Source organism: Camelina sativa, chromosome 14, assembly GCF_000633955.1.
Source record: "Camelina sativa cultivar DH55 chromosome 14, Cs, whole genome shotgun sequence".
Lineage (NCBI taxonomy): Eukaryota > Viridiplantae > Streptophyta > Magnoliopsida > Brassicales > Brassicaceae > Camelina > Camelina sativa.
In genome coordinates, this window is record NC_025698.1 from 17,068,767 (window position 1) to 17,085,337 (window position 16,571).

At 37.7% G+C, this 16,571-nt stretch overlaps 2 protein-coding genes across 2 annotated transcripts; both read left to right on the plus strand.

Annotated features, from left to right (window-relative positions):
- On the plus strand, positions 5,462–6,699 carry LOC109128689 (uncharacterized mitochondrial protein AtMg00810-like). Its single transcript, XM_019235531.1, has 2 exons — positions 5,462–6,076; positions 6,130–6,699. The coding sequence occupies exons 1-2, from the start codon at positions 5,462–5,464 to the stop codon at positions 6,697–6,699; spliced, it is 1,185 nt and encodes a 394-aa protein (XP_019091076.1).
- LOC109128910 lies at positions 9,781–10,059 on the plus strand. The gene has a single exon (XM_019236199.1). The coding sequence runs from the start codon at positions 9,781–9,783 to the stop codon at positions 10,057–10,059; it is 279 nt and encodes a 92-aa protein (XP_019091744.1).

A 16,571-nucleotide genomic window follows, 5' to 3' on the forward strand; every position in this document is an offset into this window, starting at 1 on the left:
CGAAAGTCTGTCCATCAATAGTTGGTTTCTTCTTAGAATCCTTGATATCAAACTTTATCTTGAAGTTTTTACCCAGATTGAGATCAATGATCCCCTTCTTGACATCAATGACTGCTCCAGCTGTAGCTAAGAAAGGTCTTCCCAGGATTAGTGGATCTTTAGGCTCTTCATCCATTCCCAGCACCACAAAATCAGTAGGAATCTCAGCTTGTCCAATTTTGATGGGCAGGTTCTCTAGTAGATCATGAGGCAATCTAGTAGTCCTATCAGCCAATATTAAGCGGAGGTTCAATGACTTGTATTTGTTGAATCCTAGCCTCTGAGCTAAAGAGAGTGGCATGAGGCTTACTGAAGCACCAAGGTCACATAGGCACTTTTTGAAGGCCAATGGACCTAGAGAACAAGGCAAGGTGAAAGAACCAGGGTCCTCTAGCTTCTTTCGGATAATCATCTTCTGAATAACAGTCTTGCATTCATGAATAACCCCACCTATGTCATGCACTACCCTATCATCTTCCAGAGCCTTAGCTTGAGCTGCTTTAGCTATCTCCTCCTTCTCTTTGGTCCTTTTTGTTACCAAATCAGTTAGAAAATTTTGATATTGAGGCACAAGTGCAAATGCATCAAGCAAAGGCATCCTAAGTTCAATTTCCTTGACTTGGTTTTCGAACAGAGCTTTATACTTCTCAGTAAGCTGCTTCTTAAACTTCACTGGAAATGGTAGAAGTGGCTTGTATGGTGGAGGAATGATTCTCACAGGTTTATCCTTGGGAGCAGCGGGTTCTTTAGTAGCTTCAGGATCAGATTGCTTGGCTGACTTAATTGGATCCTTGAACACCTCGACAGGATCCTTTATCTGAACTTCATATTGAAGAAAATCCTCCCCATCTAAACTCTCATTGTCCTCAGTGAGTTGTTCATCTACAGCTTGGGTGGTGATGACCTGGATAGTAGCATAGTCCTTGGGGTTTTGAACTGCTTTTCTAGGTAGTTGGCTAGGTGTTGGGGAAGAAGTAGAAGCACTCTTGCCTTCCATATACTTTATCTTGGAGTTAAGAGCTTCAAACTTGACATTCAGATCATTGTATGAACACTCCATGCGCTGACTGAGTTCAGCAAGCTTCTTGGCAGTTTCCAGAGAACTGCTAGCTTAACCCTGAAGAAGTTGTTGCATCATTTGCTTCATTTCTTGATCAGGAGCTGGAGTAAGCTGAACTGGTTGAGGGCGGAATCCTGGCGGTGGTCCTGAGGGAGCCTGATAACCTTGTTGGAATTTTTGTTTAGGCACGAATCCTTGATTGTAAGACACAAAAGGTTTTTGTTGACATTGTTGTTACTGCTGAGGAGGGTACACTTGATCTTGGGGATTTGCAACGTTGGTGCTCCTGTAAGACAAATTGAGGTTTGTCTTATAGGGGTTGTAACCGTTATTGTATCCACCTTGATTCTGGATATAGCTGATCTCTTCACATTGATCACCCTCCCCATCTTAAACTTGTAAATGGTCATCCTCAGATACGAAGTGGATGGTCTTCTGCTGACTTAGTAAGAGGTGATCAAGCTTGTCGTTGACAGTCTTGAGGTCTCTCTTGTACTTCTCCTCAGAGCCAGCATCTCCTCTAACTGTGCGATCATAGTCGTCATGGTAGTTGTCATCAGACTGGGCGAGATTTTCGACTAGCTACCATCCTTCATCAATGTCTTTATTCAGGAAGTTACCGTTAGAAGCAGTGTCAAGCAGCATGCGGATTTTCGGAAGTACGTCATGGTAGAGAGTGCTCAGCAGTGACTCGTTGTTGAGTCCATGGTGTGGGCATTGGCTATGATAACTTTTGAAACGCTCCCAGGCTTCACAGAATGATTCTGAGTTTTTCTGAGTGAAGCTGGAGATTTCATTCTTGAGACGTGCTGTTCTGGAGTTGGAGAAGAACTTGACCAAGAAGGCTTTCTTGCAGTAGTCCCAAGTGGTGATGGATCCCTTGGGAATGTTTTTCTCCCATTGATGAGCTTTGTCTCCTAGGGAGAATGGGAACAGTCGCAACTTGTAACCATCCTCATTTACTCCATTGATCTTGGTGAGACTGCAAAGATGGTCGAACTCGTCCAGGTGATCGAGTGGATCCTCCATAGGCAACCCATGAAACTTGTTCCCTTGGATCATGGAGATCAGACCACTTTTGATCTCAAAGTTGTTATTCTACATAGCAGGAGGGACGATTCCAACACGTTGAGTATGAGTGTTCGGTGCATCTCCATCACCAATGTGTCGCGGTCGCGGATCAGGTCCGTTAGGTTGTTCCATAGTGACTGGTGTGGGATGATCGGCGAGAAGACGAGCTGGTCGTTGTCTTTGCAACTGATTTATGTCGTCAATGGCAGGAAGGAGATTCTGATATCCTCTTGACCTGGTGTGAATGCAAGGTTGCAATCAACAATTACCTGATATACAAAACAAACAAGCAGACAACCAAAGCAAGTTAGTACTCAGAATGATAAGTGTAACAGAACTTAATCTTGCAAATGTTGAAATCTCAAATTTAGCAAAACGAATCCCAAATGGCAATGGCGCCAAATTGATACAAGGATTTTTGTGTGTCCTAGCAGGTTCAATTAACCTTATGTGTTGTAGTACTTAAGGTGTCAATCCAAATGGGATGTTGCTAGCAATCAAGATGCAATTAAGAAATCACAAGTCAAGCCAATATAAAAAGAGTGTTTGTCTAACAATCCTTGAATGATCAGAATGCAAAACGAAAATGAACTATAGGACTAGAAGCGAGAATGTATGACAAGAAGCGAAAATGAATGAAAATAAAAACGAGTCTAAGCATGAACTAAACAACAAGAATCAAAACAGTCTCAAGAATGCAATAAAAATCAGAAAGAAAGAAGTCCTAAGGATGGGGGTAATTGATGTCGGTGGAATATCTTAGTCTATAGAGTGTTTAACATGCCACAAGCAAACTATCCCTAAACAATGAACATCACGACTTAGCTAATCCAATCTCTTGACAGAAGCTACTCAGACTCAACCACTTCCAAACCTAGCTCTCGCTAGAGAAACATGATCAAACGTGGCATGACAAACAAGTTCATTCACGTCAACAAACATCCTAGACAACTAATCTCTTAGGTTTCGAACATAAGTCTCTGACACTAGTTGGTCAGACATTTCATCGAACATCTTTTGGGTGCGGAAATGTCTAATACCTAGTTCCAATTGATCAGAGAGAAACTAGTATTTCTAACTCTAGTCCAGAAGGGATCATACAAATCAAAGCTTAAACACTCTACATCCTAAGATCCTCCACCTAATCTATCCCATCCTCAAGAACTACCACACTACTCAGATCCGAAAATCATCATTAAAGATGTAAACCCAGAAAACATTGAAACAAGCATTCTTAGATAGATAAAAATGAGATGAACAAGTTTGTAGAAGAAATCAAATGCAAAAACTCAATGAATTAAAAGATATCTGGATACAAAGTCTGAGAACGTTTTTGGAGGCTAGGTAAAACCTTAAGAACCAAATGAGATAAAATATAAGATTTCCCAAACCAATACTTAACAAAATGTATATATAGTAAAAACATGTGAATCCCTAAAACTTAAAACGACAAGATAGAGCGTCGGTTCGGGAATCTCCTGAAGCGTGTGAAACCAAACTTCTTTCTTCCTGACATGTGTGGTCGAGTCGCGTGTCGTCTCTCCCTGGACTGCGGTCGAGTGGAACGGATCAAGTAGAGGTCATACGACTCGAGCTGGGTCGAGTGGAGGTGATGCGACTCGAGCTGGGTGTCTACGCATCCACTAAAACGATGATAACTCTTGAACCACACCTCCGATTGGTTTGAAATAAACGGAGTTGGAAAGATGACTCAATTTCCTACAACTTTGATGAAGACGTAGAAAGCTAAATCCCACTCGAGTGGAACGGCTCGAACGGGTTGGCTCGATCGAGATTGGTTATGTCTCGAGCTGGGTGTATATGCATCCACTAAAACAATGATATCTCTTGAACCACACCTCCGATTAGTTTGAAATGAACGGCGTTGGAAAGATGACTCTATTCTCTACAACTTTGATGAAGACGTCGAAAGCTAAATCTCAATTAGGTGGAACGGCTCGAACGGGGTGGCTCGATCGGGCGGATGAGACTGGCTCGAGAGAGGGGCTCGATCGGGGTTGTGAGATTGGCTCGAGAGACGGTTATGGGAATATTGTACAGCAGATGGGTCGACTAATGCGTTTCTAACATTTCCTAGATACCTGAAATACTCTGAAATGCACAATGTATGCAAGGATGATGCAAGAAGTACCTAGACATGCAAAGTGTATAAAAAGGACTAGAAAACGATGCAAAACAGTGAGTTATCCTAGCTAAATGCATGATAAATATATGCTAGGGAGAGACAAAGTATAGACATATCAATAGGACTCCTTCTCCATTATTAATGAATCATACGCCTTATGAGTTACTCAATAAAAAGAAACCGGATTATACTTTTTTACGATCTTTTGGCTGTCTCTGTTTTGTTTCTACTCTTCTCAAGGATCGCCACAAGTTTAGTGCTCGAGTTGATAGGTGTGTATTCTTAGGATATTCTTTTGCTATAAGGGTTACAAAGTTCTTCATTTAGATACCAATCAAATCTCTATCTCTCGCAATGTTATTTTTCATGAACATGTTTTCCCTTTCTTTGATAGTCAACATGATTCTCGTTCTTCTGATTTGTTTGACACTTCTATATTGCCATTAAACATTCCCCATAGTATAGACTATTTTCATACTCCATCATCTCATACATCTAGTTCTTCGCATGCATCATCATCTGATGCATCTCGAGCATCCACAAGTACAAATTCTACTAGTGAATCTTCTGATGATGAGACTGTGATCCCCGAGACGACCATTGTTTCACCACTGAATGGCAGGCCATGGCAATCGTCTAGAGCACTAGGTTATCTTTCTGACTATCACTGTTCTCTCACTCAAATTTCTTCGCCTTTATCTCCTTCATCTCTTCTTATCACTAAAAAGCTAACCACTCCTTATCCTTTATCATCTTATCTCACCTATTCTAACCTGAAACCATCATATAAATCCTACATTCTATCTGTTACTCTCAAAACAGAACCTAAAAATTTCCAACAAGCTATAGCATCTCTGAAGTAGACGCATGCTATGAATGTGGAATTGGGCAACATGGAGCGTACCAATACTTTTGATGTTGTTTCACTGCCACCAGGTAAGAATGTGGTGGGGTGTAAATGGGTTTTCACAATCAAATTTTATGATGATGGCTCTGTTGAGCGATACAAGGTTCGTTTGGTCGCTAAAGGCTTCACACAACAGGAGGGTGTTGATTAATTTGATAATTTCTCACCTGTGGCTCGACTTACTAGTGTGAAGTTAATCTTGGATTTAGCGGCTAAGAAGGGTTGGAGTCTTACCCAAATGGATGTTACAAGTGCTTTCTTGCACAGTGAGCTCGATGAGGAGATATACATGAGCCTTCCTCAGGGTTACACACCTTCTTCCGGCACATTACCACCTAATGCAGTCTGCAAACTCAACAAATCTATCTACGGTTTGAAGCAGGCCTCTCGACAGTGGTATCGTTGTTTTACAAAAGCTTTGCTGGATGATGGGTTTTCACAATCGTATGCTGACAATACTTTGTTTGTCAAAGAAGAAGGTACTTCTTACATTGCTCTTATTGTCTATGTGGATGACATTCTGATTGCGAGTAACAGTGATGAGGTTGTTGCTTCAGTCAAAGCTTGCCTTGCAAAACAGTTTAAGACAAAGGGTTTAGGACCGGCAAAATTTTTTCTAGGCTTAGAGATTGCTCGAAATACTGATGGAATCTCGGTTTGTCAGCGAAAATACTGCTTAGACTTATTGGCAGATTCTGGTTTGTTGGGTTGCAAACCTAACTCTGTTCCTATGGATCCCAAGATAGAGCTTACCAAAGAAACAGGTGTCCTATTATCTGATGACCGGCCTTACAGAGAATTGATTGGCAGACTGCTATACTTGTGCATCACCAGACCTGATATCACCTTTGCGGTTAACAAGTTGAGAGCCAGTTTCTCTCGTGTATGACTGATATACACTTCCAGGCTGCTCGCAACATCCTCAATTACTTGAAGAATAATCCAGGCCAGGGACTTTTCTACTCTGCGTCTTCTGAGATTTGTCTCAATGGTTTTGCAGATGCAGATTGGGAGACGTGCAAAGACACACGACGATCTATCTCTGGTATGTGCATCTTTCTTGGCACTTCGTTGATCTCTTGGAAATCGAAGAAGCAGGATATCGTGAGTTCCAGTAGCACTGAAGCAGAGTATCTAAGCATGGCTCAAACCACCAAAGAGCTCCTCTGGTTTCGGCAGATACTCCAGGATTTACGCATCACACCTGTTTCACAGGCTAAATTGTTCTGCGACAATAAATCAGCTCTTCACATAGCGAACAATGATGTCTTCCACGAGAGAATAAAGCACGTGGAAATTGACTGCTATACAACGCATGATCAGGTTAAAAACGATTTTCTCAAACTTTTCCATTTATCCTCGGAGAACCAACTAGCTGACATCCTTACGAAACCGCTACATCGTGGACCATTCCATCATCTGCTTCAAAGAATGTCTGTTTCAAGCCTTTATTCACCACAAGAATTATCGGCTTGAGGGGGATATATTGACTTATGTATATATAAGTTTATTATGGTGTATTAAGTATAGTAGAGTCTCCTTTAGCTCACTATCGTTATACATGTGTATAGAGTATAAATACTCCTTGTATGACCATTTAGTTCATTAATGAGAAATATCTTTTATCAAAGTTAATACATAAAACGATGGATCTTCTCGGATATAACAAGGTTTACCGGGTTGCATATCAAATTACATAATTTGATGTAGGTTATACGGCTATACCATCCCTGGTGGAGATCAATGGTCGGTTTTGCTCTCATTTTATCAAAAACTCCCTAGACCATGGTTAAAATAAATGATATTAATAGCTTGTTCATGAAATTGGCCAGCTTTTAGTCTTGAGTTCGTTATGTGGAAGAACAGTAGACCAGATTTTTTTTGCCTTAAAGAACTCGTAGTAGAGAAATTTTATCAAGTTTAAGGTAATCATGATCATTCAGAAGCATATTAAGGGACACCACTCGTGTTATATATGATGATATCTCACACACACAAGGCTTCTCGGAAATTTTTTGCTCCACACAAAACATTTTGAAAATGGGTTCAAAATTTACGTGCTATGTCACTGGCATATATGTAAGTTATACATGTATCCTATTTACATGAATACAAAAGTACAAATGTACAATCTCATTAACCATTGTATTGTACTATTGTACAATCTTCTCTCCTTTTTTTTTCTTTTTTTGCAATCTTATTTGCTTACTTTCTCGGATTACGTATTCTGTATTCAAGTTGGGATTATTCAAGTCGGGAATAATTAGTGGGAGACAAAAAGGAAATAGGCGTGACCAAGAGTTGGATCAATGATATGATTAATTAGGTTATCACTTTAATCAAATTAATGAAAACAATGTCAGGTTTTATTTATATGAAATTAGGAACTTACATGAGGAAAATCGTGAAAATCTTAGTATTTGAGTTTTCTGTATATATTTTTCAAAGTCTTGACGAAAGAAAAACAGTTGACTCATGTTCCCAATTATTTCGCATGCATAGTCATTAACATCACTAGCAGTAAAGAGTAAAGAAAAAAGAAAATAGTTTTCAGTTATACAAACTAATATCGAACCTTTTTTAAAAAAAAACTAGGTAATGTAAAAAAAAATGATCGGATTGCTCTATTGCAATAAATGTTTTTGGTTATTGTTATTGTTTGTTTTTTTTGCCCACGTTTTTGGTTATTGTTATCATTTCATTTTAGTGCGTCTAATCTTTTTTTTTTTTTTAATCTTTGGAACATAGTTTTATTATTTGATGAGAAGGTTATTATATTTTTATTCTTTTAACAGTAATATTCACTCTCTAATTATTATTAAGTATTTACTACTTGTCATTTCATAAATTATAATATAAATTAAATTATGATTTTTCTAATAAAAACTACTAAGTCACTAGATTATTTTGGTCTTTATTTATATATTTATTTGTGTGAAAAATCATTTTTATAGCTATATATCATGAATTATCTTGACTATAGATACCAAAGTAAAAAAAAAACTGTTTGAAGATATCTTTTGTAAATTTTAAAATAGTTTGATTCTAATTGATGGCTATTAGTGAAATTTAAATATGTACATTAATATTATTTAGTATATTTTTGTTAATATGAAGGTTCTAATCTAGTTTTGTATATACAAGTAAAAGTACGAAAGTTTGATACAGAGTAAGGACATAAGAGAAAATACAAGTATGCATTTAATAAGTTTTTTAATAAGTCCAATCATATATCAGTAGTGATCGTTGGACCCCATCTTAATTAATATTGATTGATATGGGTTCTAATCATAGATGGGGTCCAAGTTCACTATTGAAAAAATTGAATCATAAATTAATCACGATTGTGATTTGAATACTAATAATATTCTCAAACTCACTTTTTCTATTAATTGTCAACCAGTATTCGAAAAAGCATTCTAGACGTTCGCTTTCGCCTCGCCTAGGCGCTAGGTACTATAGCATTGCCTAGACGACCGCTGCCTAAAATTATAGTATCATCATTTTAGTATACTTTTCAAATTTTAATTGCACAAATTTATAAAGCCTTATAAACCAACAAGGAATAATTTCATATATACCCTCTTGTTATTCGGTAATTGTTATTACCTGATTAAATAACTTGTTCTTTTCCTATTTGAAAATTAACCATTCATTTCCCTTATTATTTTAGTACTTTGAAATGCATCACTTGTGTTTTAATGGTGGCTTTATAATATACGAGTAGCTGTTGGAATTTGTTCTCATCTTTATGTGAGGATTCCTCGAATAGGCCAGTTTAAGGTGGACGTTCCTTAAATGAAAAAAGAATATGTAACCAGGGGCGGACCCACGTTGGTTGGGGATGGTGCAACCGCACCAGATGAAATATAAATATGCTTTGGTTTTACCTTAAATTTATTAATAAAAGTGGTGTAGTGGTAATGAACCGCACCACATAATTTGTGCTCTTCTTGCACCTGATCAAAGCTTTGGCTAGATCCGCCACTGTTGTAACTGATAGTGACTTGGTGGCTGGTGCGTTTTTATTAATCCATTGTTTAATGTCCCCGCTTCTTTGTATCTTCATATTTTAATTTAGATATGTGAACATGCCCCTAAAGTTTGGCCAATAGCTAGGGAGAAGAAGTACACATATAAAGGGGAGCGTAACAAAAACATCTGGCAGGTTAAGTGGGCAAAGCATTTTTCGATTAAAGATTGATATACATATAACTCATGACTTCCTAAAAGAAGAAATCTTTAGTGTTATCATATCGAGACCGATACCATTTTTGGCAAGTATTAGTGGGAACATGCTCTTTTCTTATACTATCAGAATATCATCAAATTGACAAGGCCACGTTCGAACAGCAACTACTTTTAATGGAATCATAGTTTTAAACGAAACAAGAGGAAATATGAAAAAAAACATAGGACTTGCGGGATCCACCCATACATCCTTCTTAAGTAGCATCCTTCTCGCTTGAGTTAATGAGAAAAAAAATTCAAGTATTTCATCTAACGTTCTAAGATTCAAATTGTTAGATATACTGTTCTCTCTAAGTTTTATTGATTATGGTGAGCCGTGATAGTTCTATTGTGGCTTTATCCTTATTTGTGATGTTTTTGCTTGTGTTAAATCTGCATTTTGAAATTACAACAGCTGCGCGAAAACCAATTAGAGTGTTTAGTCCGCCAAGTTCGATCAAGTGGTCACCACCATCACCCCCAAAGGATGATTTTGAAAGGTTCAAGATCAATATATACAAGAACATTGAACAAACCGCATTCCGACCCACTGGTCAGGGTCCTAGCCAAGGTATCGGACACAAGGATCCCCCTGGTGCTCCATGAAAAAAAAACACTCGTTGCCATATATGGTCCGAAAATATGCTGTTCTTGGTACTGATCCTTCTTATGTTTTTCTCTTTATGGAAACAGTTTTTTTTATGGCGTGGATATGAATACGAATAAATTAAAAGAAGGATGGTTCTATTTTTGTTCATAAATACCAACCATATATTGTTTGGGATGCTTATATTTATTGTTAGTAAATAATACAAAAACAGTATGATCACAGAACTGTTAACTACATGGAAGAGTATATATGTAGATAGTTTAATTTTTACGAGTTTAGGAGGGATTTCCGTTAGTTTGCTAATAGCAGTGATGGTGAGATGACTATTGTAACCTAAACTACTACAACGCCAGTCTAAACTATAAATTGAGAATTTGTGCGAGATTCTACTCAATCAATAGGTTTCCTTAGTATTTGTCTCAATGTCATCATGAACCAGTTCTTGCAAACACCACATAATTCAAACTTGAAACTAAACATCCATGCATCATATTCCTGCCTCTTTAGATGCGTGTAATATAGTTATATACAAGAGATCTAGAAAAATTCATCTTAAAGCTCGAGTGAGAGTTGGTAAAGCTTGAAAGAGAAAATGGATGGACACTTGTTATATGGTCGCAACAGGGAAGTCAAGCTTGATCGCATCCATGGCCAATCATCTCTCAACTTCGACATCTATGTCTTAGATTTTGTGTTTTGTGATCATTCCAAGCTCCGCCATTTGCTGATTCACATTGCTAATCGTTCAATTCTTTTTAAGGATTGAGTTATTGAATGTCAAGACGATCAAGAACGAATATTTTGCCCTTCCCTTTTTATCGAAACGTCCAACCTCTTCTATCATCATTGCATTATGCACCCCAGCCAACACCTATGAAGTCTAGATAATAGCAAAGCATAGTATCTGTTGGAACTGAATTTAAGAAATAAAGTTTCTGAAAATTGCAGGTTTTGGAATAATGACTTTCCGACAACTTTCGGACCAAATGGATGAACGGAATATTCGGATCGATAGTGCAATGGAAATCTGGTAACGAGTACTACAAGATGGTTTACTCATACGTCCAAAACGGAATTGATTTGAATGAGAAATAAGATGTGAAGTGAGCTACTTGGGGTGTTTGGGAAAAAGTCTCACATCAGAAATGGGAGTGTTTTTCATTCATTAATATATGTTTTTAGACTCTTCTAGTTTCATAAGTGTGTAGAAGGAAGAGGAAAGGTTCCTACACGCGCACCGAACCGGGCCGGTCCTGGAGCGGGTATGTGGGCCTTGGGCTCTTGGGCTCTCCTAGTAATTTTTGGAAAGACTTGGAGTCAAGCAACTTGGGAAATACTCACAAGGAAATTGCAAAATATTCTGAGAATATTCTCTCGAGACCCTACCTCTTTCCACTATATATAGAGCTATAGCCTTTTATTATTTCTCACGCTAAAAAACATAAAACTCCTAGTTATAAAATCGCCGCCGCTCCCTCTCTGTCTCTTGCTTTGTCCAAAGTAAGTTCTTAGTTAGTTGTAGTCTCGGGAGTATAACATAGATATGTTTACTTGAGTTCTATTACTCTTGTACTAGAGTCACAGTTCGTGATCGGTTGTATCCTATGATTCATAAATTGTGATTGTCCGAAAGCACTTACGGCCGATTTATTGAATTAAGGAAAAAGATATCATATCTTGCCTCCGTGATTTATATTATGTTATTGTAATTCATTTTTGATTTTGTTATCTCAATATAATTCGCATATTTTCTCAATTTGATTTTACGCTCCTAACAGTCTTAATTCAATAAATCCGCTTTCTTCTTATCGCTTTAAACGGATTAAGAATTTTTCGAATTTTTATTTTTAAAAACGATTTTAAAATTTTCTTAAAACTGTTTTTGCTTCCAACTTTCGGTGCTTACACGGAAAGTTTTAGACAAACGCTTTCACTTTTTTTCTTATCTACTCTTTCTGGTTTCCACAAACTCTCTTAATTGAGTGAATTTGTGAAACGTGAAACGAGTTTCTATGAACGCTTCTTAAGCGAGTTTGCAAAATTAATTCAGTGAAATTTAATTACTTGAATTATTTGATTGATATACTAATCATATCTATTTTTTGTTAAACATAATGTCTGGAAACAATACCAACAACATTGACGGTGATAGAGTTCCTGAGATCCCTGCTGAGACTCTTGAAGAGTTGGCTTTACATCTTCCAAAAGAACTTAAAAACACGAAGCTTACTGATTATGGTATGGAAAACGTGTGCTGAAATCTGTTCGATAATGGATCAACCCACATGGAGATACCACCTTCGGCTTCCCAAGGGATGATGCTAGATAAGTTTGATGGCAAAGCTGGGTTCATAATGTGGCAAAACAAGATGCGCTACTACTTGGTCAGCATGAACATGGAAAGATACCTCACAGAGGATCCACCAATGCTTCCGCAAGATGCCACAAATGTGTTTGTGGTTGGAAGTATGGATAACTGGACCCAAGGGGACTATTGTTGCAAATGTCAGATTTTGAACCGTTTGGTCAATGATCTGTACGACCTCTACAACATGTACAAGACTTCAAAAGCATTGTGGTTGGCTTTGGAGAATAAGTACAAGATTGATGAGTCTGGGATACCTAAATTCTCAACTAGGAAGGTTCTGAACTTCAAGATGGTGGATTCCAAACCAATTATGGAACAAGTGGAGGCTCTTCAACGTATCTTTTAGGAGAGTTGGAAGTGATGTCGATCTGCAATGTCTTTAAAATGAATTTGCTTGATCGAAAATCTACCACCATGCTGGTAGGATTTCAAGAATTACCTTAACTTCAAACGCAAGGCAATACCTCTTGATTATCTCATCCGAAGGTTGAGGGTTGAGGACAACAATCGTGGAGCTCATTCAGATGCTTAAAACCAAAAGCATGATGTCCATGTAGTTGGGCATAAGGCCAAGCTGGTAAAGGGATCTCTATTCCACATAAGGCTTTGAAGGTGTCATCTGCAACAACCTTCAAGAAAAACAACCTTGAGAGGAAGTTCAAAGGGAAGTATCATCATTGTGGCAAGATTGAGCACAAGGCTGAAGTTTTGCAAAAACAAAGCCAAAGATCTCAATAGCCAGACAAACCTAACTGAAGAAGACATGTTTGCGGTGGTTAATGAATGTAACATGGTGAAAGACAATCCAATGGAGTGGTCTACGACACTGGAGCTACCACACACATATACTCTGATAGGACCATGTTCACAACCAACATGAAGAACAAGTAAAAAATGAGCAGATTTTCATGGGCAACACGGCGATGTCCAAGATTGAAGGTAAGGACAAAGAATATCTGAAGCTAACTTCTGATCGTGAGCTCACATTGCAAAACGTGAAACACGTACCAGACATGCGAAAGAATCTCATCTCCAAAGCAGTGTTAAGCAAGCATGGTTTTCCATGTCTGTAATGACAGTCCTCCCGAAAAATGTAACTTCTTCTTCTGTTGCTAAAATGAAAGAAACCCCTATTGCTTACTTGGTTGAGTCGTTTACTACTTGGCATTAACGTTTAGGACATGTCAGTTATAAAACAATGCGAAAATGCAAAATTTGAATTTAATACCGAAATTCAAAACTAACCATGAAAAATGTAAAGTGTGCGTAAAAGCCAAACTCACTAAAACTCCATCACCACGCGTTAAAAGAACAACTGAACCTCTAGATTTAAATCACACAGAATTATGTGATTTTTAAATATGTGCAAACTAGAGGCAGTAAGAAATACTTTGTTACCTTCATTGATGATTGCACATGATATTGCTATGTATATCTCCTGCATAGAAAAAATGAAGCATTGGAAAAATTCAAAGAGTTCACACTCGAAGTAGAAAACCAGCTTTAGAGAACTATAAAATTAGTTTGAAGTGATAGAGGAGGAGAATATAATGAGTCGTTCTATGCATTTTGAAGAGAAAAAAACATTATACATTAGACAACCGCTCCCTACTCACCTAAATCTAACGGAATAGCGGAATAAAAGAATCGAACTCTGAAAGAGATGATGAATGCATTGTTGCAGGAATCCTAGTTAGCCTAGAATATGTGGGGAAAGCGTTGCTTACCACTAATTACATCTTCAACAGGATACCGCATTCTACTGGCAAATCACCACATGAACTTTAGAAAGGTACAATACCTTCGTACAAATACCTCAAAGTGTGGGGGTGCCTAGCAAAAGTGGTTGTACCACCTCCTAAAAAGGTCACAATTGGGCCTAAGACCGTAGACTGTATTTTCAGCGGATATGCCCATAATAGTAGTGATTATCGATTTCTATTTCATAAATCAGATATTCCAGAATCCATATGAATACAATTATAAAATCAAGAAATGCTTCTTTTTTTGAAGACATTTTCCCCTGCAGCAAAACTCATAAACGGAATCGTGAACAACGAGGTGCAGCGACCTCGGATGCTGGCAATACTTTGAGTACTATAGCTGTGGAAACTGAACTGGAACCTGAAGAAGAACCTAGACGGAGCAAAAGAGCTCGCAAAAGTAAATCGCTTGGTGAAGATTTTCTGATGATGGCATTTCTAGCTGAAAATCTACCTAGAACATATGCAGAATCCATGTCTACACTTGATGCACCTTATTGGAAGGAAGCAGTCAAAACCGAAATAGACTCTATCTGGCAACATCATTATTACGAGATAACAGATCTACCACAAGGATTTAAACCTTTGGGGTGTAAATGGATTTTCACGATAAAGCGAAAAACCAATTGTGATATTGAGTGGTACAAGGTTAGGCTTGTAGTGCAATGATTTCAGCAAAAAAGAAGGATTAGACTTCTTTGATACCTATTCACTGGTAACAAGACTATCTTCAATCAGGATGATTATAAGATCATGATGATTATAAGCATTGCAACCTTGAGAAATCTTGAAATCTATTTCTCCATGGAAATTTGGAAGAGGAAATTTACATGAAATGACCTGAAGGGTTTGTTATTCCAGGACAAGAACACAAAGTGTGTAAACTTGTGAAGTCAATATATGGACTCAAACAAGCTCCTAAGCAGTGGCATGAGAAGTTTGACAGTATGATGATGTCTAATGGTTTTAGCATTAATGAATACGACAAATGCATATACTGATATACTACAAAACTATTCCAACATGGTACATTTTGTTATGCTTATATGTAGACGATATGCTCATCATTGGAATCAACAAAGACATCATAAATCAAACGAAAAACATGCTTAAAAGAATTTTTGACATGAAATACTTGGGTTTAGTAGATGTAGTTTTTCAGATAAAAATCATTAGAATTGATGAGATACTTGATCTTATTTCAAACCCACAATGCTAAAAAGATACTTGATCGATTCAAGCATTACTCAAATGGGACTACAAAAACTCCAGAGGATCCTCAACTTCATTTGACCAAAAATTCTGGTGAACCTGTGCAACAAGTGGAGTATTCAAGGGTATTTGGCAGTCTAATGTACTTGACAAACTGTATAAGACCACATTTAGCACACTCTGTAAATGTACTTAATCGCTACACAAGTAACCCAGGATATAAGCATTGGATGGCTATAACTAGAGTTTTGGACTATCTACGTTATCTTGCACTATGGTAGAGAATCCGCAGTTTTGGAAGGTTACAGTGATACCAACTGGATCTCAAACTCGAGGAACTCAAAATCTACAAGTGGATACGGTTATACACTTGGAGGTGTAGCAGTGTCTTGGAAGTCTTTCAAACAAACCCTGGCGGCTAAATCAACTATGGAATCTGAATTCATAGCTTTAGAGATAGCTCTATCGGAAGCTGAATCGCTTTGTAATTTCTTAATAGACATCCCAGTGTGGGGGAAACCTGTGCCTGCAGTACGTGTACACTACGATAGTCAATAGACTACAGGCAGGGCAAGGAGCACTCATTATAATGGTAAATCCCGTCTCATCAGACATAGACATAAAACTATTAGACAACTTATCTCAACAGGTGTAGTTACGATTGATTACATCTCGACGCAAGACAACCTAGTGGATCCATTGGCAAAAATTTTGGCGCGAGATCAAGTAACAAAGTCAGCAAGAGGCATAGGTTTAAAGCCTATAACTTAAGAGGATGTTTGATGGTAACCCCACCTACTAAGATTGGAGACCCCATGACCTAGGTTCAAAGGGACAACTAAATCAAGCTGAATCTGCTACAAGCACTAAGAGACTGTTGTCTTATCCCAATTCTTAAAGTGATATAAAGTGCATCATGTATTTGTAGAGGTTAAACATATGCTTTTAATGATTTGAAATCTAGCTTTGTAAAATATTTGAAATACTTACATGATATTTCTTTAAATACAAGCAGCTATTAAAATCACCTGAGTGTGAAATGGGGCTGTTTCAGGAGAACATTTGAGGCTATACTCTCCAATTTTACTCATGATTAATCAGGCATGTTCAAGGTCATAATGAGCACAATATAGATCCTCGTTCTAAGAGAAAACGAAGATGTGTT